Source organism: Rutilus rutilus (genome assembly GCF_951802725.1).
Source record: "Rutilus rutilus genome assembly, chromosome: 1".
NCBI classification, from domain to species: Eukaryota; Metazoa; Chordata; class Actinopteri; order Cypriniformes; family Leuciscidae; genus Rutilus; species Rutilus rutilus.
Genome location: NC_140209.1, coordinates 39168483 through 39192254, shown reverse-complemented (window position 1 = coordinate 39192254; position 23772 = coordinate 39168483). Strand labels below are relative to the sequence as shown.

At 38.6% G+C, this 23772-nt stretch overlaps 2 protein-coding genes across 2 annotated transcripts in view; one reads left to right on the top strand and one right to left on the bottom strand.

The window, feature by feature from the left end:
• Positions 1-1609: 1609 nt before the first annotated feature.
• ppl (periplakin) lies at positions 1610-16012 on the bottom strand. Its single transcript, XM_084424256.1, has 22 exons — positions 15777-16012; positions 13603-13702; positions 12603-12757; positions 12341-12461; positions 12129-12248; positions 11972-12013; positions 11681-11842; positions 11398-11505; positions 10867-10962; positions 10655-10777; positions 10379-10525; positions 9917-10068; positions 9737-9840; positions 9492-9649; positions 8295-8473; positions 8060-8198; positions 7718-7911; positions 7255-7405; positions 7079-7162; positions 6870-6986; positions 6659-6751; positions 1610-4641 (listed from the first exon to the last, which is right to left on the bottom strand). The coding sequence occupies exons 1-22, from the start codon at positions 15824-15826 to the stop codon at positions 1972-1974; spliced, it is 5265 nt and encodes a 1754-aa protein (XP_084280382.1). The 5' UTR covers positions 15827-16012; the 3' UTR covers positions 1610-1971.
• A 6235-nt stretch (positions 16013-22247) lies between these two features.
• Positions 22248-23772, top strand: part of LOC311300094 (syntaxin-binding protein 4) — a 43508-nt gene continuing 41983 nt past the window's right edge. The window contains exon 1 of the mRNA XM_084424206.1: positions 22248-22369. Coding sequence (XP_084280332.1) covers positions 22320-22369 — 50 coding nt within the window. The 5' untranslated portion in view covers positions 22248-22319. The remainder of the gene's footprint in view (positions 22370-23772) is intronic.

The following is a 23772-nucleotide window of genomic DNA, read 5'->3' as shown; positions in this document are numbered from 1 at the left end:
TTGAAAAATATATATTTTTTCTACATATTCTTGTTTAACTTTTTTCACTTTTATTTTTTAAAAGAAAAATGATGTACATTTTTATGCAACTTTAATTGTGTAAATAAAAGAGAATGAATTGTTCTGGACATTATTTATTTTTGTAATGACAGTAATACTTTCTGCATGAAACAAATTCTATACCTTTTTATTTTTTCAAATAAAATTGGTAAATGAAAATCATTTGTTCTTTAGGCTACATTAAAGTACTTTTTCCAACTATTTACAAAATACGTTAAACATATCAAAATCAACATAAACATTTAATTTTACAATACATAAAATAAGAAAAAATTGATGTAGACTCTATTGAGCTGAGCTGCTGGACTGGGATGGGCTGCCCCTAAGGCCTCCTGCTGGTGGGACATCATCTGGGATGGTCTCCAGAGCGTTTGAGTGCATGTTTCCACTATCCACTAAGTTGTCTACCAACAGGTTTGCAGGGCTGATTCAATCGACGGCTTTCTGAAAAAAGTACTTTTAATAACTACTGCATTTATATTAGGCTACTACTGCATTACTGCGTAGGCTATGTTGCATTTTACTTCTGTATATTTTCAATATACAGTAATATCTGGTTGTTACATTATATACTTTTGTGTAGTGTAATGTAATCACATTGTGATGTGAGGGAAAAAAGTAATTCAGGTTACTTCACATTTGTAAGTGAATACGAAAACGAAATATGCAGTTCCGAAAATTAAAGTAACAAAATGTAGGCTTATTGTCACAATATTGACAAATTGTTGCTAACTACAGCAGCGTCCCATATAAAAGGGCGCATCTGAAGCGTTCGGACCGGTCTAGCCTACGAAGGATTGTTCTTGTCGCCTGGCAACCGTGACAGCTGCAGATGACGAGCGCGAGAAATACTGGACTTTTTATATTAAATTGGGTTTTGTATTCAAACAGGGCTAAACCGAAAATACATGATCCGGCAGCGCCGTCATATTACACAATGACCTCCAGTAAAATATAAAACATAAAAATGACAATAGCCAATTCTGGCTCCATAGCTGTTTACTCAGTTATCAAAATGAATGATCAGGATAGCAGCTGTCCTCTCGCACCGTTGCTTGGCGCCAGGAGCGGTGATCGGGAACACCTGGTTGCACAATTAGGAAATCCTAGGAAGGCTACATGGTGCGTCCTTCAGAGGACGCATAGGCTGCATCCTTGAAGTCTGCGTCCTTCGAAGGATGCAGCCTTCAACATTGGGACACAGCTTAAATGAAGCAAGGGTGTAGTTACATTTAAGCTATTTTAAGGCATGAATACTTTTTTCACAGGAAAAAAACTTTTAAATATGCCTTTTTGGTGATCAAAGATGAGTTTGAATGGATACAATTATTGACTTCAGGGGGGCTTTAAATTCCTGCAAAACAAATGTCAAAGAATTTTTTTAAGTAATCAAAATATTTTCAGTCTGCTAATTTATTGTGTAGTTTGGTAATCATTTAAACCATAGATGAAAGACACCCAATGGTTTTGTGAACTAAAAAGTGATTGTAAAGATAGTTTGAGCTTGCTTTATGATAAAGATGAAGGGAAAGAACACGCAGTACTCAGGTTTATTCACATTTCATTCATGTTTTAATCTCAAATCAAACACATGAAAGGAGAATAGATTAATCTGACTAGTGAAAAGTGCATGAAAAGCGAGATAGGGCTGTAACTTTATCATTAAGGCGCACACTTTATATGCATGTCTTAGATCAGATTACAGTGAAACTGAACTAGATTTCAGTAATACATCCTCAAAGTGCTAATCTTTAATGAAAACACTTCAGGAATAGTGATAGAAACATTAAACCAGATTCAGCACCATGACCATAAAGGAACACCATCTTGCATTGATATAAAAATGCTTTTTTTTAAATAAATACATACTGTATTGAGAAAGGGAAAATAAAAAGAGATTTCCGGTGCAATTTATATGCCTCTGCCTGACAGCATGACACCGAACTCCTGGATGCTTATCTCTTTGTTCTGATATTGTTGCAGCTGACGGTTTGTGATGTTTCCTGCCCTCAGAGCTTCATCAATGGCAAACTTCTTGCCTGATTTTCTGTCGTGGAGAACAGAAGACTCGCCACTCGGACCCTTGACGGTGATCTCCTCCCAGTCGCACTCTTGACTCTGAAGGTTGACGAACATTTTCCAGTCGATTAGACCAAGCTTGTAAGCCTCCTCAGGCCTCATCTCCTTTCCGGTGTCTGGATCGATGACGACAATTGAACGGCGGAGGTGACTTTCTCGCTGCTCCCTCTTCACTCTCATTGCAGAGAGACTCTTCTGAAGCTTTTCAATCTCTTCGTCCTTCTCCATTCTGATGCGTTTAAGGTCAGTGAGTTCTCTTTGCAAGGATTCCAGTCGAATTTCTAGGTTCCTGCTATTCTCCGCCGGAGAAGACTCAGTGATGTGTCTGGTTTCTTTTGATGTGATCTGGATTTCGGATTGAAGCTTCCTTAATTCGTTCTGTAGGCGCTGGTTCTCCTGCTGTAGCTTGTTGCTTTCATCGCGAATGTAGTCGACTTCTTTAGATGATTTTGTATTGGTAAACTCCACCTCAGAAAGCTTAGAGTTTAGGATGATAATCTGTTGGTCCAGCTCACGACGTCGCCTTTCCTCTTCTTCAAGGCTTTTCTTCAGCCTTTTAATGTCCATCTCGGCATCTGGGTCTCGCTCGACTTGGACTTTTTCTGTTCGCACAACTTTTTCACGCACTTCCGTTCGCTCAAGTATTTCTTGTTGCTGCAACAAGGCGTTGTACTCCTTCTCCAAGAGCATACGCTTGTGCCTCTCCTCTTCAACCTGAAGACGAAGGATAGAGTGCTCTTTTTCTTGCTGAGGGTCCTGCTGGAGTACAACCTTTTGCTTTACTGTAACCTTTTCTCTGTTTTCCTTGTCCCTAATCTCTAGTTCATTGAGCCGCACTCTCAACCTCTGAATTTCAAGCTCAGCATCTCTGCGTGCTCTGCGTTCACGTTCCAGCTCCTCAAGCTGGAGTTCCAATTCAGCCTTTTGATGCTGCAGCCTTATCAGCTCTTCTTTCAAGATCTCTCTCTGTTTCTGCTCATTGTTGATATTTAAAGTGAAGGTGTCACATTCTGACATCAGGATTGGATCCCTCTCCATCTTCACAACTTCTTGCTGGACAATCATTTCCCTCACCTGTGACAAGTCGATCTTCTTGAGCCTGATCCTTTCTTCATTTGCAGCCCTTTCGTTTTCCAGGTCCAAACGTTTCCTCTGTTCCTCAGCCAGTTTCCGCTTGAGACTCTCAATCTCCTCCTTGGTTTTAGGATCTTCTCTGTATTGCATGATCTCATTTACGACCTCTTTGGTCTGAATCTGAGGCTTGGTGTCTTTCCATCTTTGAATCTCCTCTTTGAGTTGGAGAATCTCCATCTCGAACTTCTCTGTTTGGTGGGATTTATCCACAATTTCATTCCTGAGTTTCTCCAGTTCTCTTTCTGTTTCTGGGTCAATCTTGTATTTGACGACCTCTTTGATTATCTCTTTGTATTCAATTTGTGGGCCTCTGTTTCTTAGCATTGTCAGTTCATCCTGATGGGACCTCAGCTGCTGCTCTGAATCTCTGCACCTTCTCTGCTGCTCCACCAGTTCAAGTCGAAGATTTGCCACCTCTGTTTCTGCCTTTGGATCAGGTCGAACAATCTCACGGACTTTCTCCTGAATTATGACCTTCGACTTCTCTTCCTCCAGACTGATAATCTTGCGGTTAAGGTCTGTTTTCTCTCTCAGTGAGGTGCTGCGCCTTGTTTTTTCATCTTCATACTGTCTTCTCAGATTCTCTACCTCTCTCTCTAAAGCAATATCTTTCTCAACCTTCAGCACTTCTTTGATGGAGATCTTTTCCTCAGCCATTGACTTTTCTTTTTCAAGACGCCTTAATCTCTCCTGCAGGAATCGAAGCTCATCTTCAAGTTCTTTTCGCGTGTTTATTTCTTTTTCTTTCTGGTCAAGCAACAATCTGTACTCACTCTCAAGTCGAGGGTCATTTTGAACCTTAATGACTTCCTCCTCAGTGATTATTTCCTGCTCCTTGCTTTTCTCCTCTGCAAGAATGGTCACTTGCTTTTGAATCTGAATGATTTCATTCTCTCTGATCATCTTTAGCCGCTTGACTTCCTCTAGCTCTTCTCTTAGTCTCCTGAGATCTTCTTCCTGTCCCCTGTCCTTCTCAATGCGGAGCACCTCTTTGACTGTATACTGCTGAGCTCCCTCTTTCATTTCGGTCTCAATCCCACGCAGCTTTATACGCAGAGTGTCCAGTTCACTCTCTAAGACACGAGTGGTCCTGCTTTCATCTAAGAGCTTCTGCTGGATCCTGTGATATTCTTCATCCAGTTGAGGGTCAGGCACCTGCTTGATGAGCTCTTTCTTGACGATAGTATCCTGCGGTTTCTGGCCCTCTAGTAAATAGATGTCAGTCTGTACACTTTGAATTTCCCTTTCCAGTTGGTCTCTACGCTGAATTTCTTCCTGAAGCTGTTTTTTGATTCTCCAGGGCTCTTCGCCTGGGGCTGATGATCTCACAGTCTGGACCTCTTGCTTGATTATTGAAACTTCTGGTTGCTATAAAGAATTATAAAATATTGAATGTGTATAATAAGTAAAAAAACAAAGAAGTGCTGTCAAATCAATTAATCGCATATAACACAAAAGTTTGTTTTCATAATATATGTTTTTGTATGTGTATATATATATATATATATATATACAGTGAGGAAAATAAGTATTTGAACACGCTGCTATTTTGCAAGTTCTCCCACTTAGAAATCATGGAGGGGTCTGAAATTGTCATCGTAGGTGACTGTGAGAATCTGTGAGAGACACTGTGAGAGACATAATCTAAAAAAATAAATCCAGAAATCACAATGTATGATTTTTTAACTATTTATTTGTATGATACAGCTGCAAATAAGTATTTGAACACCTGAGAAAATCAATGTTCATATTTGGTACAGTAGCCTTTGTTTGCAATTACAGAGGTCAAACGTTTCCTGTAGTTTTTCACCAGGTTTGCACACACTGCAGGAGGGATTTTGGCCCACTCCTCCACACAGATCTTCTCTAGATCAGTCAGGTTTCTGGGCTGTCGCTGAGAAACACGGAGTTTGAGCTCCCTCCAAAGATTCTCTATTGGGTTTAGGTCTGGAGACTGGCTAGGCCACGCCAGAACCTTGATATGCTTCTTACAGAGCCACTCCTTGGTTATCCTGGCTGTGTGCTTCGGGTCATTGTCATGTTGGAAGACCCAGCCTCGACCCATCTTCAATGCTCTAACTGAGGGAAGGAGGTTGTTCCCCAAAATCTCGCAATACATGGCCCCGGTCATCCTCTCCTTAATACAGTGCAGTCGCCCTGTCCCATGTGCAGAAAAACACCCCCAAAGCATGATGCTACCACCCCCATGCTTCACAGTAGGGATGGTGTTCTTGGGATGGTACTCATCATTCTTCTTCCTCCAAACACGTTTAGTGGAATTATGACCAAAAAGTTCTATTTTGGTCTCATCTGACCACATGACTTTCTCCCATGACTCCTCTGGATCATCCAAATGGTCCTTGGCAAACTTAAGACGGGCCTTGACATGTGCTGGTTTAAGCTGGGGAACCTTCCGTGCCATGCATGATTTCAAACCATGACGTCTTAATGTAATACCAACAGTAACCTTGGAAACGGTGGTCCCAGCTCTTTTCAGGTCATTGACCAGCTCCTCCCGTGTAGTTCTGGGCTGATTTCTCACCTTTCTTAGGATCATTGAGACCCCACGAGGTGAGATCTTGCATGGAGCCCCAGTCCGAGGGAGATTGACAGTCATGTTTAGCTTCTTCCATTTTCTAATGATTGCTCCAACAGTGGACCTTTTTTCACCAAGCTGCTTGGCAATTTCCCCGTAGCCCTTTCCAGCCTTGTGGAGGTGTACAATTTTGTCTCTAGTGTCTTTGGACAGCTCTTTGGTCTTGGCCATGTTAGTAGTTGGATTCTTACTGATTGTATGGGGTGGACAGGTGTCTTTATGCAGCTAACGACCTCAAACAGGTGCATCTAATTTAGGATAATAAATGGAGTGGAGGTGGACATTTTAAAGGCAGACTAACAGGTCTTTGAGGGTCAGAATTCTAGCTGATAGACAGGTGTTCAAATACTTATTTGCAGCTGTATCATACAAATAAATAGTTAAAAAAATCATATATTGTGATTTCTGGAATTTTTTTTTAGATTATGTCTCTCACAGTGGACATGCACCTACGATGACAATTTCAGACCCCTCCATGATTTCCAAGTGGGAGAACTTGCAAAATAGCAGGGTGTTCAAATACTTATTTTCCTCACTGTATATATATATATATATATATATATATATATGAGGCTCCGGCATAGGTCCGAAGCAGAAGTATAAATCAGCCCTAAGACTGATAAGACTTTTTACGACCCCCAAAATGATTTTGCAGAGAGTTGTGAATCTCACTTAATTGAATATATATATATAGATGTGATTAATCGCGAGTAATTGATTTGACAGCACTAAAAGGCCATGCTTATATCATGCTATTGTTATATCATAGCATATGATAATGTGTTTTACCTGGTTAAGAAGGCTTTGAGCAAACTCAAGGTTCTGCAGTCTCTGTTTGTTCACAGCATTCACTTCAGTGAATTTAGCCTCAATTGCAGATTCCTTTAGAACACAAGATGTTTAAACTTCAACAGTCAGAAAAAACTGTTCTCATTAAAAAGACTATAAAATGTTCTAATCACTTGATCCAGGAAACTGTTTACTTTTCAAAAATATTCACCTCTCTATTCACTTTCAAGGCAGGAGATTCAAGTCTGGTCCTTTTGTATGTCTGGGGAACCAAGCCATCTTCAAGGTCAAGGATGGATTTAAACCGCTCTGCTTCATTTTCATAGTCCTGAAAGCCACGGCACAAAGGAGTTCACACAGCTTTGCATAAACATGATAGTAGGATAATTCTCTGCAAGTAATACACTGAGATTTTAGTACCTTGACTGCTTGCTGATAAAGCTGTGCATTTCTTGACACATTGTTCAGGTCTGATTCCTTTCTTGTGATGTCAGAGAGCAGAATCTGTACATTTCAAACATGGGTTTGGTAAATAAATATAATTTGTAATATTACAATGCAATTATTGTAATGACGGAAATGACTATAGAAGTTACTCTTTGATTTTTCAGTTTTGCGTCAATCTGTTTGATGTCATCAGTTTCACGTGGCTCATAGTTTGGCACTCGAGAAAGCCAGCTATTGAGGTTGTCATAGTCATTGTGGTAGTTGGCGTAGGCGATTTTGGCTCTTTGCAGACTTTGTGATCTGTAAATTTTTTGCATAAATTAACATTAATGTATGTATTATGAACAAACATGAATTAACAGTGAACAAGAGTAAATGTATAAATGAAAATGGATTATTAAATGATGTTCATGATACTAAATTTAACAACTAATATTAACAAATTGCTGTAAAGTGTAACAAACACTAATAGGGAAAACAATCCTATTCATTTCAGATGTAATATAAATCACAGAACGCAGTATACTAAAGACTAATCTGAATTAAATTCTTATGACATTTTTTTTAAAGTACACTCGCATTTGAAGTAACTTTGGTTTAATATGAACTCACCTGGCTTCAGTCTGTCTGTTCAGGTTGTCAAAGCGTTTGCTGAGTTTCTGAACATCAGCTTCTTGCCTCTCAATATCAGGGCAATGCTCTTGCACTTTGCTGGCCATATTGCTGCAGCTGGCCTTGGCATCTCTCAGGTTCTGCTCAGACTCTGTGATAATAGCTCTTTTGCTCCTTAGCTCAGATGTAATGTCCTGGAGACAAGAATACATCAGACATCAATCATGAGTGAATCTTGGAAAAAACATCAATCAAATAGCAGGGTGTCCGCGGATCCTAGTGAATCTTGGAAAAAAAGATCATGAGAAAAAAAAAGAAAGTGGCATGGATTACGAAGCTTACCGCCAACTCGCGCTGGGTCTTCTCCAGTGAGGTGGGGTCGGATGGGGCAACCTCCTCTCTTGCCAGTTTGTTTTCATAGGTGGACAGTAGAGCTTTGCCATTCTGCAGAGAATTCTCCAGCTGATAGGAGTTCTGCAGTCTACAAAAGTAACATTTTTAGGCTCACAATTCAGGTTCTCATTTAGCATGACATTGTTGAATCCCGTTGTGAAAAAAAAAAAAGAGGTGTACTTACTTGTCACCTGCACACTTCAACAGCAAATCGACTTTGTTGTATTTTTTGTTAGTCTCATCCACCTTGGAGTAGAGCTGTGGTGCACTTAAACATTTGGGAGAGGATCTGAGGAAAGTCTCAGCCTCCTGTAATTTTGCAGACTTTTCTGGCTCTATCTTGCGAACAGCAGAAGTAATGTCCTATGAAGAAAATACTGGATTAAGGCAAGGTCAAAATGCCATTTGCCACTGAAATACAGGGTCAGGGTCATTTCAGAGGCTTGCTCACTTTTACACATTTAAGTCTACTGTGTTGATGATAGACAAGAGAACAAATGAGGTGTATGTGCAGTTTATTTTTCACATTTTATTGGATTTGAATGCCTGTTATTTTGAATACCACCAAGAATGATAACTATAAAGATAACGGTAACACTTTAGTTGAGTCCAATTCTCACTTTTAACTATTAGTTTTATTAGTTTCTTATTAGCATGCATATTACTAGGATATTGTGCATGACCATATCCTACATCTCTAATCCTACCCAATGTCTAAACTTAACAACTACCTTACTAACTATTAATAAGCAGTAATTTGGAGATTATTGAGGCAAAAGTCAGAGTTAATAGTTAGTTAATCGTGAGAATTGGACCCTAAACTAAAGTGTGACCAAGATAACTTTAACAATAGCTATATTAGATTCCACACCAGCGGATGATATTGTTCTGTTGTTTCTTAGAGCATGCTGCAGTTTATGTTCTCTGTTGCTTTAACTGTTTGAGGTCTTAAACCAGGATGGATTCTGATTGGCTTTCACTGCTTTTATCGTTCATCAGCTAGAAGAAAATTATTCTGAAAGCGATTCCAATGAAATTGTTTCACTGTGCTGCTAATCGATATAGTGGACTCTGCTATCCTTTTATATTTAAAACGATTTTTAAAAGTACATCTTATCCGATGTCGTTAACTTTATAGTTATCGTTCTTAGTGTGAACGAGCCTTATGACTATCAAATGTGCACTCAAGATTCAAACTAACATTTTTATTCTTTAAAAGTGGACATCACCAAAAACAATTGAGAACCACTGTACTAATGTGACTGAAATATATTGATAATGAATATTATTAGAATGTACTTTTTATAATGAGTACATTTAGTCAGACACATGACACTTGTTGTCCACTACAGAATTAACATTAAGACACCAAACTTTGTACCTTTATGTCCTGTAACCTGTCAGAGCTGTCTTGAACAGGACGTGTTTGCTCCAGTGGGGGGCGCACTCGAGAGTAAATGGCCTTCTCCTGCTTATCCAGATCACTGACCACTTTATCCAGTCCTGCCATCAGCTGACGGCATTGCTGCTCTTGTATATCTGAGGATGGAGGTAAGAATGAATGAAGTATTTAACTCTCTTTAGGAGAGCTTTGCATCTAAGTTTATCATAACGTAAGAGACAAACCTTGACCTCCTGTACTCTCCTTCTTTAGCTCTGACAGTCGTGCCTGTAGTGCAGATTTGCTGCTGACTACTTTCTGTTTGATGCTTTTGTGCTGGTTTATCAGACTACAAAAAATGTTTTCATATTAGACACAACTGACACATTTACACATGACATATACAGATATCAAGGAATACCCACTTGTCAGCAACGGCCACAGCCTCAGGGTCGGTTGGCGGGATTATGAAGCACACTCCTGGAGCGCTCATGGTGCGGCCATTTGCATCCTTCACGTCCCATTTGGGCCCATTGTTCCTGAGCAGGGTGTACCGCTCCCCTCGCAAAATTGAACCCTGTGTCGTTCAAAATAAGCAAAGTAAGCTCTGTTTCAACTTGATATTGCAGCAAAAAAAAAAACACAAATGTGAAATCCGTACAAAATCCCCTGCACACGTCTCCAGAGGTTTATATGAGATGAATCGTTTGGGTGAAGGCCGTCTTAAGGATTTAAATACATTAGATGGGGGACTCCGAAAACCCGAGCAGAGACAGAGTGTAACGGTTTTCTGTGCTTACTCATGATAATAGCTGATGTTACACTGACTGGTATTAGCGGAGCTCTAAGCTGCATGCATAGAGTGAGCGAGAGCTCAAACTCCGTACCTCATTAGCCTCGTATTCACACAGAGCCTCGATAGGAAGCAGTTTCTGAGGAGTATCCCTGCGGTACTTCAGAGGGAGCACCTGCAGGCTGCGCTTCTGAAGACCTTTCAGTCGCTCGTCAAAATGACCCATGGCCTTTGCCTGATCCTGGCAATACAAACACAGACAGCCTTAGATAGCGAAGACACCTTTTAATTCATTAATCATTTAATATACACAGTATATGAATTAAAAATAAATTCAATATAGGTGCCAAACTAAACAATATATATTTACATCCAGGTCAGCAATGAGCCCCTCCATCTGGTACATGTCTTTAAACTCTGGATTATACTTCTGGTTGATCTCGGTCTCCAGGCGCTTCAACAAATCGTTGGTGTCTCTTGCATCCTTGTGGAACTATAAAAAAAAAGAAAAAAAAGGAATAATGCAACTGATAGCAATATAGAATATGGAACAGGAAATTAGTATGTAAAATGTAGACTGACTTTGTGATAGTCATCCATGTTCTTGAGGTGGTTCTCTTCACAGATGAGCAGGTTGAGGTATTCCTTCCAATCCGCATGCACGGCATCCATGTGTGCCTAAAACCAAGACATGTTTTAGAATAAGCATTTACGGCTATACCACAGTAGTATGCGTCATCTTATTATTTAGATAGAAATTGGCATTTTGAGAATACTTTAAATGATCACATCACGAAGCTTTATGCAAGTAAATACTTCTTTAATCCACATATCAATTATGGTGGTTATTTTAAAATATGAAGCAGATTATTGTGCTTCAAATAGGATCACATCCTTTAGGATATATATGCTGTTTGCCTCAACTATGCTCAGAGAAAGTGTGAGAAAGAGAGTGTGAAAACTGATATCAGATTAGATTGGAGTCATTTTTCTTATTCTATATTTACTACATACTACTTTATAGTGCAGTACAGTTATACACTGTAAAATATACAGTTAAAAAATGACATGGGGGGGGGATTAGTCATTATAGCGAACGGCTTGTAATATTACCCCAATGACATTTTTTCCCGGATGGTTCTGCTCAGTATATTCCTCTCCATCTTCATTCAGCTGGGTGATGGTTTTCTCCTTAGACTCCAGACACTTGCTGATGAAGTTCTGATGAAGATGTCAAGCCGCATGTTAAAAAAATATTTATAAGTAGTTTATTTATAAGCTATTCAGTACTATAATCATATAGTTTGTAGGAGGTTTGAATCATGAAAGCATATTCGAAAGTCTTAGTGCCATCTAGACTTGTAATACCAATCATTAAATGGCTTCCAAGCCTTACCTCGTACTGCCTCTTTCGGGCAGGGTAGTCCAGGTTGTTGTCGCTCCAGTCATATGTGATTCGCTCCTCAGCTTGCTGGTCCATCCAGTAGAGCTCGTTGGTGCAGCGCTGCATGTAATCTCTCAGACTGAGCAGGTTCTTCTGGCGTGCTGCGGAGCTCGCCTGTGATGGAAAATTGGTGAAATCCACAGTGTTTTTAGACATGTGAATTGACAACTAACTCAGTCTTTTACTAGTACAACTTCAGCGCATAACTAGGTAGCAAATTAAATCCAGAAAGTGAAGTCTCACCAGTAGTTTGTTGTACTTCGCCTGCTGGCCATCCAAACCGCCCTGTTATGCAAGTAAGCAAATGAGTCACAGATGCCACTTGCATGACTGTTCAAAACAGTCAAATATTCTTCTTGTATTGCATTTCAATTTAAACCCATCAGTTAAAATTTTTTACCCGGTCTGGAGTGATGTACGGAGCCAATGCCTCCACTTCACTGTGAAAAATATTGTGCTCCTCCACTTCGTTCTCGATGGTGGGCAGATCTTGTCCGAATCCTTTGTTGGTCAAATTTGCCTACATCCAAAAATATTTGACCATGAATCATTTGCATTTGAAATCATTTATTCGAAAGAAAGAAACAGAGAGAGGTATGCTTAGATACACACCAGTTTCTCATCAATCATCTTTCCCCAGTTGACGGTGGGAACCTGCTCAGATCGTGTGATGTTGTAAATGCGATCATGATCCTCGCGAAGCTTCATCACACGCACTCGCAGCTGTTTCATACTTTTTCATAGAGGAGAAAAAAAATGAGTCATCCACAATCCCATATCATAAGCATTCACAGCATATAAATCTGTTTGTATGGCATATACAGCATGAGATGCTATCAGATATTTCAGTTTGAAGGTGGCTATAAAAACGTACTCCTTCTCAATCATCTCAGCCTGAGGGTGCTGCAAACGGGTGGCTTGGGATGCATCATCATCCAGGCCTTTCAGTAGCTCCAGTGAGTTCTGGATCCTCTTGTTGGTGTCCTCCTGGTACAGGGGTGGCTTGCCCTCATTGATCTTCTTGATATCCTAGAAACGTCAATGTGCAACACAATTTATGTTAGTTATGTAACAATAGTTAAAGGGATAGTTCACACTCATGTCATTCCAAACCTGTATGACTTTCATCTGTGTAACACAAAAGAGGATAGAAGATTTTTTGTTTTCCATATCAAGAAAGTCAATGGGGTCCAATGTTGTTTTGAACGCCACTGACTTTCACTGTAGAGACAAAACATTTTTTTTAAGATTCTTAAAAATATCTTCTTTTGTGTTACATAGAAGGAAAAAAAATCATATAGGTTTTGAATTACATGAGGGTAAATAATAAAATTTTTGGGTGAACTATTCCTTTAAACATTATTTTTCCATTGGTATACACCAGTGTTGTTAATGCTAACTAAAACTATAAAAAATTGTTTCTTGAATCGTTAATTGAAATAAAGCTGGGATAAAATAAAATATAAATATTAGATGAAAAAAATTATAATTAAAAGAAAATTTAAATGTAGACTTGGCAAACTAACTGATATCAAATAAGTTGAAGTTGAAGTACTAAAATGATTGAAACTTAAACTGAAATAATAATGAATTAAAGCTATGTAAAAATATTTATAAATATATAAAACAAAAACGAATTAAATGACAAAAATACATAACAAAAATCACTTAAACTAAAATGTAAATGAAAACTTTTTATTTTTTGTATAAAAGCTAATTCAAGATACTGATAAATACTACAATAGTATATACAACACTGGCATAAACTTTCCCCTATTTTAACCCAAATAACCCTAAATGCACATATTTAAAGATTACATTAACATGCTTAACGGCTTTTATTTGTAATCCACGGACGCGTTTACTGTACCTACCCTATTGAGATTCTGTTCTGTCTCAATGATGTTCTTTTCCACCTTGTCTGCATTCCTCTGCAACTTGTCAATCAGGGTCACCAAATCAGTTTCAGCTGGTCTGAGGTGAAATGAAAGGAAATTAGTTTTTGTTGGTGCAGTTTGATATAGTTACAGTGAGCCAAATGTACAATTTTCGGTTTGCATTTTCCCAAAATGCTGCAGCAAATGTAGTAGATTTGTTATGTTGAATCTCTGGATGTAGAACGTAACACCTCACTTCACTTATCTGTCATGCTGAGATGCTCTGAAAATAAATACAGGACTTGAAACACTTTCCACATCATCTGGCACAGACTTCAGATCTGTTAAGAGAACCTTGGTGCTATCAAAAAATATTGTCTCAGCTGAACCGTACTGAAAAAAAATAAAAATGCAGAAATGCTGTTCAACATAACTGCAGCCTAGCATAGTTTTAGTGCATTCTATGAATTCTAGAAAAATACAGTGTGACAGTGCACGGTGGACATGACTAAACTTGATCAGAAAACAAATTACGCACCTTGGGCCGTATTTGCCTTAAGGACAAGGGATGTTATTTGAACATACAATAGCATGAATCATTAATAATAAGGTTAGCGCATGTTATTGGCAGTTATAAATATCTTAAACTGACTAAAATGATAATGTCATAAATAAGAAAACACAACATAGTTTTTGTGTTAATTTGAGCTGTAAAACAACAACCGTAGAACTGAGTTATGAGCGAGATATGTAAATGAGAATGATAATTACAACAAGAAGGTGGCTTTAATGAGGGCGTTAGAAACTCAAACGGGTCTAACTGGTTTTATTCACACATGAAAGAAGGTTAAAAAGACTTTCTGTGCCACCTCAAATAAATGCATCTGTATGTGAAACCCATCAAAAGGTGTGGCAAAACACAGCTGGACGGTTAAAGAAAGAGATTATACAACCAAATGCTGTTGTAATTTATTTAATCAAAAACAACCATTAAAGCAAAATAGAAAAACAAAGCTCTATCTATCTATTATTTTTTTGCTGTCAAGAGAAAATTATTTAATCTGATTTGAGAAGAAGCTCTGGGTCTGGCAAGTAATTATTTGATGCTCGCTTCCCTTCCCTAGAGGTGTTCCCATATACAAAATATACAAATGCAAAAACATAAACTATGAAATCCGGATATCTTAAGACCAATGTTATGAAATAGACTAAGGTTTTGTCCTTTTATAGGTCACTGCAAGCAAACGGCCCATATCTCTGTACGTCATGCCTTGTTTCTGTTAAAAGCAGACGGACAAGTCACAAAACTTGGCACATTTGACACTGAGGGACCCATTGCGCGTAGCACAGTCAAACGACACCCAAAGATGACCTAAACAGAAAACTATGCGTTTAGGAAAACTTGGGGGGTTTTTTTGTACATCTGTAACCAATAAAATAATTTTGACTCAAACTGAAACCATATTCCAAGAGTAAAATCTTCCATAGTTGCAGTGAACTACCCTATTAGTGTCCTACATAGAGTACTGCAGGAACAAAGCTCGAGGCTATCTCATCTATCAAACCATCAGTAGTTTATGCTTGTTTGAACTTGAAATTGTCACTCTGATTTAACTTTTACCCTTAACCAGTCAACCATTCCCTACATATGTTGACTCCAGCCTGTACTGATACAGATGTAATTTGAAAACTATATGCAACAAGATATAATATAAAATATAATACAGGCCAAATAAAAATTTTGTTTAGTGTTAAATAATATTAATAATAGCCTATTGATATTAACAATAAATTATAAATAATAATAACAATAAAACATAAATAATACATTTAAATGACTAAATGACATCAATTTACATCAGTCTACTCTGTTTAGTACACAATAATCACGCAAGTCAAGCAATATGGATCTCAGTGAAAAGTTATCCAACCTGTTACAGCGCCACACCCTTTACTACAGTAACCGCACTTCAAGCAAGCCCAAAGCAGAAATTGATATTTTAAATGTCAGGTTATATTGTGCACCGTGGCTAATTTAGCTACTACAAACCAAAGATAATGAAACGCGACAGTTAAAACACTCGCGCGCGCCGCTCCGTACGACTCCTCAGTGACGCGAATGAAAGTCCTCATCCCAACAAAACGTATAAGTGTATCCGGTTGCCACCGACCTTTTTTCAGTGATGGTCGCAGTGCTCTTTGTAGTCCTTTTCTTGAACATGATGACAGTTGCGGTGTTTCTCCAACACCAGTCTAGCTGTTAAAATGGCTCAGATAGGATCCCACTCTGGTGTCTGTCGTTCAACTACCTGGAGCGTCTTCCAGGACAGCTACACCTCACATACAACGCCCACAATGAACGAAACCGCAACTATCCTCCCACGAACAGGAGCTCTCAAGGTTAGCCGTGCTAAAAGACATCAAGCCCATTTAAAGCACGGGCTGGTGTCCGCCCCTTTCTGAGAGACATACCTGCAGCCTATCGAAACAGAGGCGTCGTCCCTGTTACTTCTGTACTTGCGTGGGATACATTTAACAGGCTAATATACAGACTTACGTGCAAACTTTTAATCAATAGTAGGCTATGTTGTTTCATTCAGAAAAGTAAACAACATCAGCGTTTACTGTGATTATGTGGATAGAATTGTGGCCATAGGGTGTGTAGCCTAACTGAGGCTCAGTCCACAACAATTACGAGACTTTTCAGTATCTCATGATTTAAAAAAATAAATAAATTAGAAGTGTGCTTGAGGCCTATTCAATGTTTCATAAACTATCATTTAACATAAACATATTCAAAATTATTAACTAATTTAATACAGTTGACTGTTCAACATTTGTTCATTTAGCCAAAAAAAGTAGAAAAAAAAATCAATTCAATTATTAATATTTTAACATTATAACATCGGTCAAACAGCATTCATCATAACATGATTTTGTAGGAATTGTAATTAAAGAGAGTACCTATCAAAAGGGATTTGATCCTGTTGGATTGCTTGGGTTCCTAACAGATACCCGATTTCAAGGGAGGACCTGATTTTTCACGATCAAAATAGGGATGAAAAGACTATTGCAACTTCCGTTTCATGGGGACTTTAGCTAGAAAAGGGCAAAAAAAAAAAACCTTTTAAAATTGATAATGACTTCTCATGTAAACAAAACATGAACACATGCACCACAGTACAAATTAGCATGTCTTATTTATTGATGGCTTTTGTTTTAGCCATAAAGTTCTGGGTGGACATAACAAATCTTTCTCTCATACTAGAGTGTCAGCTTAACAAAGACTTTACATAACCAGCCCGACTTTTGTTTGGGATGCAGCTACTTTGTGAGACTTCCCTTCATGAAGAGTTTTAAAAGCCAGACCTTTTGTTAGACTGATTGCTGATGTGCTTGTTAAACTGCAGAGCAGTTTTCATTTTTATAGCTATTGTACATATCTGAAACAGATTTAAAACATCGCAATTGTCTCTGAACAGGGTCTCATGCTCAGAGCAGCTAAGAAGTCACTAGGGGACCCTTCTTAATGCCAACAGAGGAACAAGTAATGAGAACCGGGTATTGTTGGATGGCTAAACAGTGAGTCATCAGGGGTTGTGTGTGTGCATTTGTGTGTCTTTTTTTTACTGTCTGTTTTTGGATGGAAGCAGATGGAAAAGCAACAGCAATATTAGTTTGGTGTTCAGTATCTCTCTTACTATTCCATTTTCCAGCATGCCTGAGGCCTCACGCTGTATAAATAATGTATTTTTCAAAGACCAATTCAACAGGTGTCAGGTGAAGATTGCGGTGTAATCACACGTAAACCATAAAGCACAAACAAGTAAACAGAGCACAGGACAAATTATTTCTGAGGGCGTATAATTTCAAGTTGACCCAGGATGCATTTTGGTTATCTGAATTACAGTTAAACATGAATGAAAAACAAGAATAATATTACACAGGGTTAGCTGAATAAGTGCAGTAGACTAAAACAAATAGGAACATGTCCACAGGTGTCAACAGGCTTTAGCCCTCAAATACATTGATCAGCTGCATTGACGTGTGTGACAAGTGTGAACTAGTGTGTTGTCACAGTTGGTTGCAAAAACGATGACGAGAAGGATCTAACTGCAGCAGTATCAAAGTTTATAAAACAAACACCAAAGTCCCGTTCAAGGAAAGTCTGTTCACTCGGCGGCCATATTTGCAAGGCCTCCAGGCAGCTATTTCAGGCATCTCAAAAACTGCTTGCCGAACTCACAATGTAATATGTAATTTAACATATTTCAAATCAGTAACAAAATCTGACATGAACTGCCCCATAGCTGTTTGTGCTCAAATAGCGCTAAAAAAGCGTATTTTTCAGGCTAGGCATGCGCATGTGCAGTCCTAAACGCGAGTCTCAGGTTTCTATGGGAACCGGAGCTTCTTACAGCAGCTGCAGTGATTCAATGACTTTACCAATCAGCGATTGGCTCTTTTACTTTTACGTATTCCGCCATATTGCACGTTGCAGTTTCTCCCATTCATAAGTGATATAATAATCTATAGTCTTTGCAAACTCTCAGAAAACTAGGAACTAGAAAACAGAACAACTGGTGTAATCGTGACGAGAACTGACAAAAACACAGGGCTTAAATACACTGGTAAATGAAACTAAATGAACAACAGGTGTAGCCTAAAACATAAACAAATCAATGAGAAAGCATAGCAATGAACTAAAAACTAGGACACAGAACTTTACACATATAGCAAACCCAGACAATCCCTTACATGTTGAATACTGTCAGAAATAAAATGTAAACTATTAAATTGCTTTTCGTTAATTGAAATAAAGCTGAAATAAAATATAAATATTGGATAAAAAAAACGTAAATTAAACTTAAAGGTTGTATCAGTGATTTCAGGCCCCCAAAAAAAGAGATCACATTCATCTAATCTTTCCTAACGATCCGCTAGCTGCCCGCCCCATAAGCATGCCGTCAAAAAAACGCGTCTCTGTAGGCAGCCTAGGCTCTGAGATCTGCACACAAAAACAATTGGTTTCACCAAAACAAATAGTGTTCCAACCAATCACCGACAGGGGGAGGGTGTTGTAAGGTTTTGAGCCAGCTTCTTCTTCAGCTCCGACTTTGCGTGCAGCTGTGCACGAGCACAAAACCTCACAACACCCTCCCCCTGTCGGTGATTGGTTGGAACACTATTTGTTTTGGTTTTGAGTGGTTGGTGAAACCAATTGTTTTTGTGTGCAGATCTCAGAGCCTAGGCTGCCTACAAAGACCAAGTATAGGTCTCTGCAGGACAGTAATAGGAGTTACCAGATCAGTGGGTGAGGCCATAAACAGAGGGGCGTTTTTGACCGTGTTCTCTGATTTGCCCACGTCACAGTGTGGGTAGGGTTTAGGGGTGGGGTTGGGTGAAGGCCATCATTTTCATTGCATGATTTATATACACCCACCAGTTTGAAAACACCCACAAATTTAAAAACGCCCACTTTTGTTCCGCAGAGACCCCATACTCACAGAGACGCGTTTTTTTGACGGCATGCTTACGGCAGCTAGCGGATCGTTAGGAAAGATTAGATGAATGTGATAAAAAAAAGCAACTAACTGAAATAGAATAGGTTTGAGTTAAAAAAATAATAAAAAAATTCAAGCTAAATAGGAATATAAAAAAACAACGAATAAAATGACAAAAGTACATAACCAAAATCACTAAACCGTAAATTAAAATGAAAACTGAAAATATAAAACAAAAGCTAATTTAAAATATTATTAAATACTATAATAGTATGTCACTAAAATAACACTAATGTGTATGCAATTAATGTGATCTGGGGTCTGGGTGAAGCAAAGGGGTGCTAGGGGCTCTGTGTAAAATGTAAAAGAAAAGAAACCTATTTTTATAATGTATTTTTGGGTCAGTCAAAGTTGAAAAGAGCTTTGCAAATAAATCTGAAATGAATTAACAGAGTTTCTCAACAATGGATTTTACATCAACTATTAATACTGGGGGAAAATAGACCAACTTGGTATATCAACTTGATACAAAGTAAATATTTTTCAGATAATATTTTAATAATCGGATTTGCTTTCAGTACAGTGACAATATATTTAATTTGATAATATTGTTTATGATAAATGGATCTTTACATTTTGCAAAAGCAAGTGAAAAAATATTGAGTATCCTGTAAAAAGAGCCTAATTCCTGACCCTGCAGAAGACATGAAATGTGTTATAGCAGCCTATCTTACTACGGATATAATGAATACAGCTGCGATGCAATATTATATCACATCTCTAAAGGAATGCCCAAAGATAAGCTACAACTGTGGAGTCCTTGTGTGAAATTGGCTAAAAGTGAACACAGTCCATTCCAAGGGCTTAAATATTAACTTTGACATGTAGCCATACTTCTCAAACAGTGTTTATATTGAACACTTCCTAATGATCTTTATGTGTGAATGGGTTTTTGTCTATCGTTTACATTTAGATCTGCACCATAGAGTAATTTTCATTACCTGCAGAGTTTCTTCTTTGTCAGATGTGCTTGTATCAAGTGTCTTTTCAATTGTTGTTGCCACATTCTAGCTGCTACATATTCTACATATTCTACAAGTGAAAAGGGCAAGAAATAAATCTGTCATCACACATTACATGCAAATGAATAGATGTTTGCATGCACTGCTGATAATGAATAATACTGTAATAATACTGTGTGGGTTTGGAACCAGGAATTTATGAAACAGGTGAAAGGTCGGAATTCCCTTACACACCCATAGTGAAGGTGATTTTGACGGACATGTGTGGAACATTATGTGAACACAATTCAGCAGCGAGACCTGTGCTGCCAGATTTGAAGTACCGTAGTGTATTCATACTTGTGGGTTTCTTAGCATTCCTCTGCCAGGATGGGCCTGCTTTGGAACTCAACACACATCATTCAAAGTTGTAACGATGAGCTTTATGCAATTAGTAATCGTGAAGTAGACTTTTTAGTGGTGGGGGGTACAAATGACCGTTCATTCTCCTCCGTGAGAGAGTCCAGTCTGTGATAAATGTGTGTGGACTATGGGGTGTGTACTGCATTGCACTGAGCATTTCTCTCAGTGCAAGGTGCATTATCCAAACATGGGTGGAGAGACCAAAGTATTTTAAATATGTAGTTTTGAGCTATCAACCAAAATAGACTGCCCTACCTGACAGTTTAAGAATAAAGCATGAGTCTCATATCAAGGATTTCTTGATATGAAAATCCTCCACTAATAGGCAAACCAGTGTAACATTTGATTAAAACATATTGGCCCGGTTTCACAGACAGGGCTTAGACTAAGCCAGGATTAGACCATAGATCAATTAGGACATTTAAGTAATTTTTATAAACATGCTTAGAAAAAAACATTACCGATGTGCATCTTAAAACTAAAAAGGCACTGATATATTTTTAAGATCAGTCAGTGCAAGTTTATTTCAGTGGAAACAGCTCAGACTTACATTTTAGTCTAGGACTAGTCTTAAGCCCTGTCTGTGAAACCAGGGGATTATATTACATTACCATATAAATTTATAAAACAAATGTAGAAATTACATTCATCAATCTTCTGATTTCTAATGAAAGAGGAGTGTCGTTTTTTCCGGGTGTGAAGATTTAAGGTTCAATGGCAGGAGTGTCAGCACCTGCTTTGTTAAATACACAACTGCATTTTCTAGTCGCTAAAGGTGTGTCGCGCAGTTTCTCTTTGCAATATGTCCCAAAAAATGCACCTAGAAACCATAAGATGCAAATATGCTAGCCATCCGCTGAGGAATGTTAGGGCATTGTTGGTGACAACATGGCTTTACAACTTTTGTCTCTGAAGGGGATACGCTTTGCAGTCGTAAAGTATTGCATTGCACCTGTTTTTCTTTCAGATAAAGGTGACACTTGGGTTCATAGCCTTGTTACTTATCCTCCCTTTCTTTAGGCCAAAGAGGAACATTTACAAAACCACTGAAAATGCTGTTTCAGTGAGAGGCCAAGAAAGGTCATTACTTTAAATGTTCTGTTTCAGCTAAAACAGTCATTCACCATGTAAATGCTTTAGTCTGTCTGAATTTGTACCAGTTGGATGATTCAGTTTGTGAAGTTGGTCGAACAGACCTAGAGGTGAGACAGCATGTATTTCATCCTTAAAATAGTCTTTGTGTCACGTACACTTGGACAGACGGACAGATGGAGACTGTAGCTTTGAGACGGCACATGTAAACTTACTTATTTATTGACATTGGGATGAATGTCACTCCAAACTTATTATTTCTCTGCATTATTCACCTTTTATAACGGGCAAAAGAGGTACATTGTCCATTGTCAGCAGTGATGCACAAAGCACAGAAGTCACTTTCAAACCAAGTAGAGTTTTGTTGGTTAACGTGGGGAAAACTTGAACCTGATGCGAAATTCCCAGTCACGTAAATTCCAATTGAAATGACTGGATATCACCCATGAAATTTCGCCAAGCAACAGTAAATGTGACCGCACCTTTAGGGTTCAAGTTTTGTTTGGTTATCGTATCGTTATCATATCGTATCGTATAGTATCGTATCGTTGGGTTATCGTTACAAGTACAAGTTTCTATTTTCTATACTACAAACTAAAGATTCTGTTTAACTGTGTTTTAGGTATCTCAGTATTACATTTCAATGCTGTTCGGGAACTCTTTCGGGCATGCAGAGTGAGTCCAGCCTCAGAGAATGGCTGAATCCTCCCTGAGACTGTGGACAAAGCAGGAAGCCAAGGCTCAGTGAGTTTGAAAACCCCCCAAAGACCCTTTGACACACAAAACTGCTGTGTTGCAGCAATCCTGTTATGGCCCAGCCACAGTTCAGCAAACCAGACTGGCCATGGCCTCAAATCCCCAGCAGAAAATCTCAACAGAGCAATAATTTTCAGCCACCATTGGCTAATCACTCTATTTACCCCTTCAGAATTTGCTATTGTTTTTGTCTTTGTAGAATGACAAAATGCCTGATTAGAAAATGTACAGCTGAAAGTGGCTATTTTACTGTAACAAGTATGTATAAAAGAGTCATGGCATTGACACATAGAGAGTACAGGTGACAACCACACCCAGGTCAAGAATGAGATTCAGAACGAACCTGCTTGGCTGGGTCTGATTGCAGACAGTGCAGCCCCACCTACATTCTACAACGGGGAGGGTCTGAGAAAACCAGCCAATCCTGCCTGGGCCCAGCCATTTCATTTATTTAGAAAGAGTGTTAAACATGCTTTTTAAGTAGCCATAAGTGTTCTGTGACCAATATGATGTGTTATTGAAAATGTCACTTTAGGGAATCTGCTGTCGAAAGCTGTAATTCCTCTCTGCTTGCTTAAGACGGACAAGGAACATTGCCTTTCAGATAAGGAGGAATGTTGACAGAATGACTGTGAGCGGGCAGTTATGTGCACTGATCTACTATGTTATCTAAAAACACGCTGCCACACCCTTTCTGTCACTCTCTCTGTCTCTTTACGCCGCACATGATCTCATTCAAAGAATGTCAAGCATTGTAGTCACCATGGCACTGAACTTCATGTAGTGACTCTTTTCTTTCCAAGGCAGGATGTCAATATCGCTTACTCTCAGACCTGCTGAAATGTGTGTAAACATACTGATTAAGTGCCAGTCATCTGCAACTTCCGACACACTTTAAATACTGAGTATAAGTAATGTAAAGTATGTATGCCAGGAGTCTGGAGGATGACATGGCTAACTGCACTGACGTCTCACTAAAGTCGTCTCAGCGATTAGCCTGTAGATGGGCGCTTCCCTGCGTTACCAAACTTCACCACTAGGGGGAGACTTGGAAAAGGTGCATCAGGTACTAACGCCTCTAAATTTTGCACTATCATTTAGAAAACAAAATATACAATAATATGCTTGTTTGAAGCTAAATAAGATCAATTTAAAGACAATTCTTGGATAATGTATGATGGCCAGTAAACAGAACTGAATAATTTTTACTTGAAGCAAAAGACTCAAAGCAATCTCTTTTACAATAGTTTTCATTGTAAAACCGTAGTTAAGAGAATACCATATCATACTAAATTATTGTTTCTACAATAAAATAGTGGTAACTTGATACAGACACCAGTGTCCTCCTCATAGACAGATTCAACAGCCTCTTGTTTGTGTGTGTGTGTAAA

Coding starts and splice junctions, on each gene's coding strand:
- ppl (XM_084424256.1), bottom strand. CDS start 15,826: ATGTTCAAGAAAAGGACTACAAAGAGCACTGCGACCATCACTGAAAAA. Junction 10,526..10,654: donor GGCTCATTGCTGACCTGGAT/GTAAATATATAT, acceptor TTGTATTGCCAG/GATCAGGCAAAGGCCATGGG. Junction 8,474..9,491: donor ACAGGTTACAGGACATAAAG/GTACAAAGTTTG, acceptor TTTTCTTCATAG/GACATTACTTCTGCTGTTCG.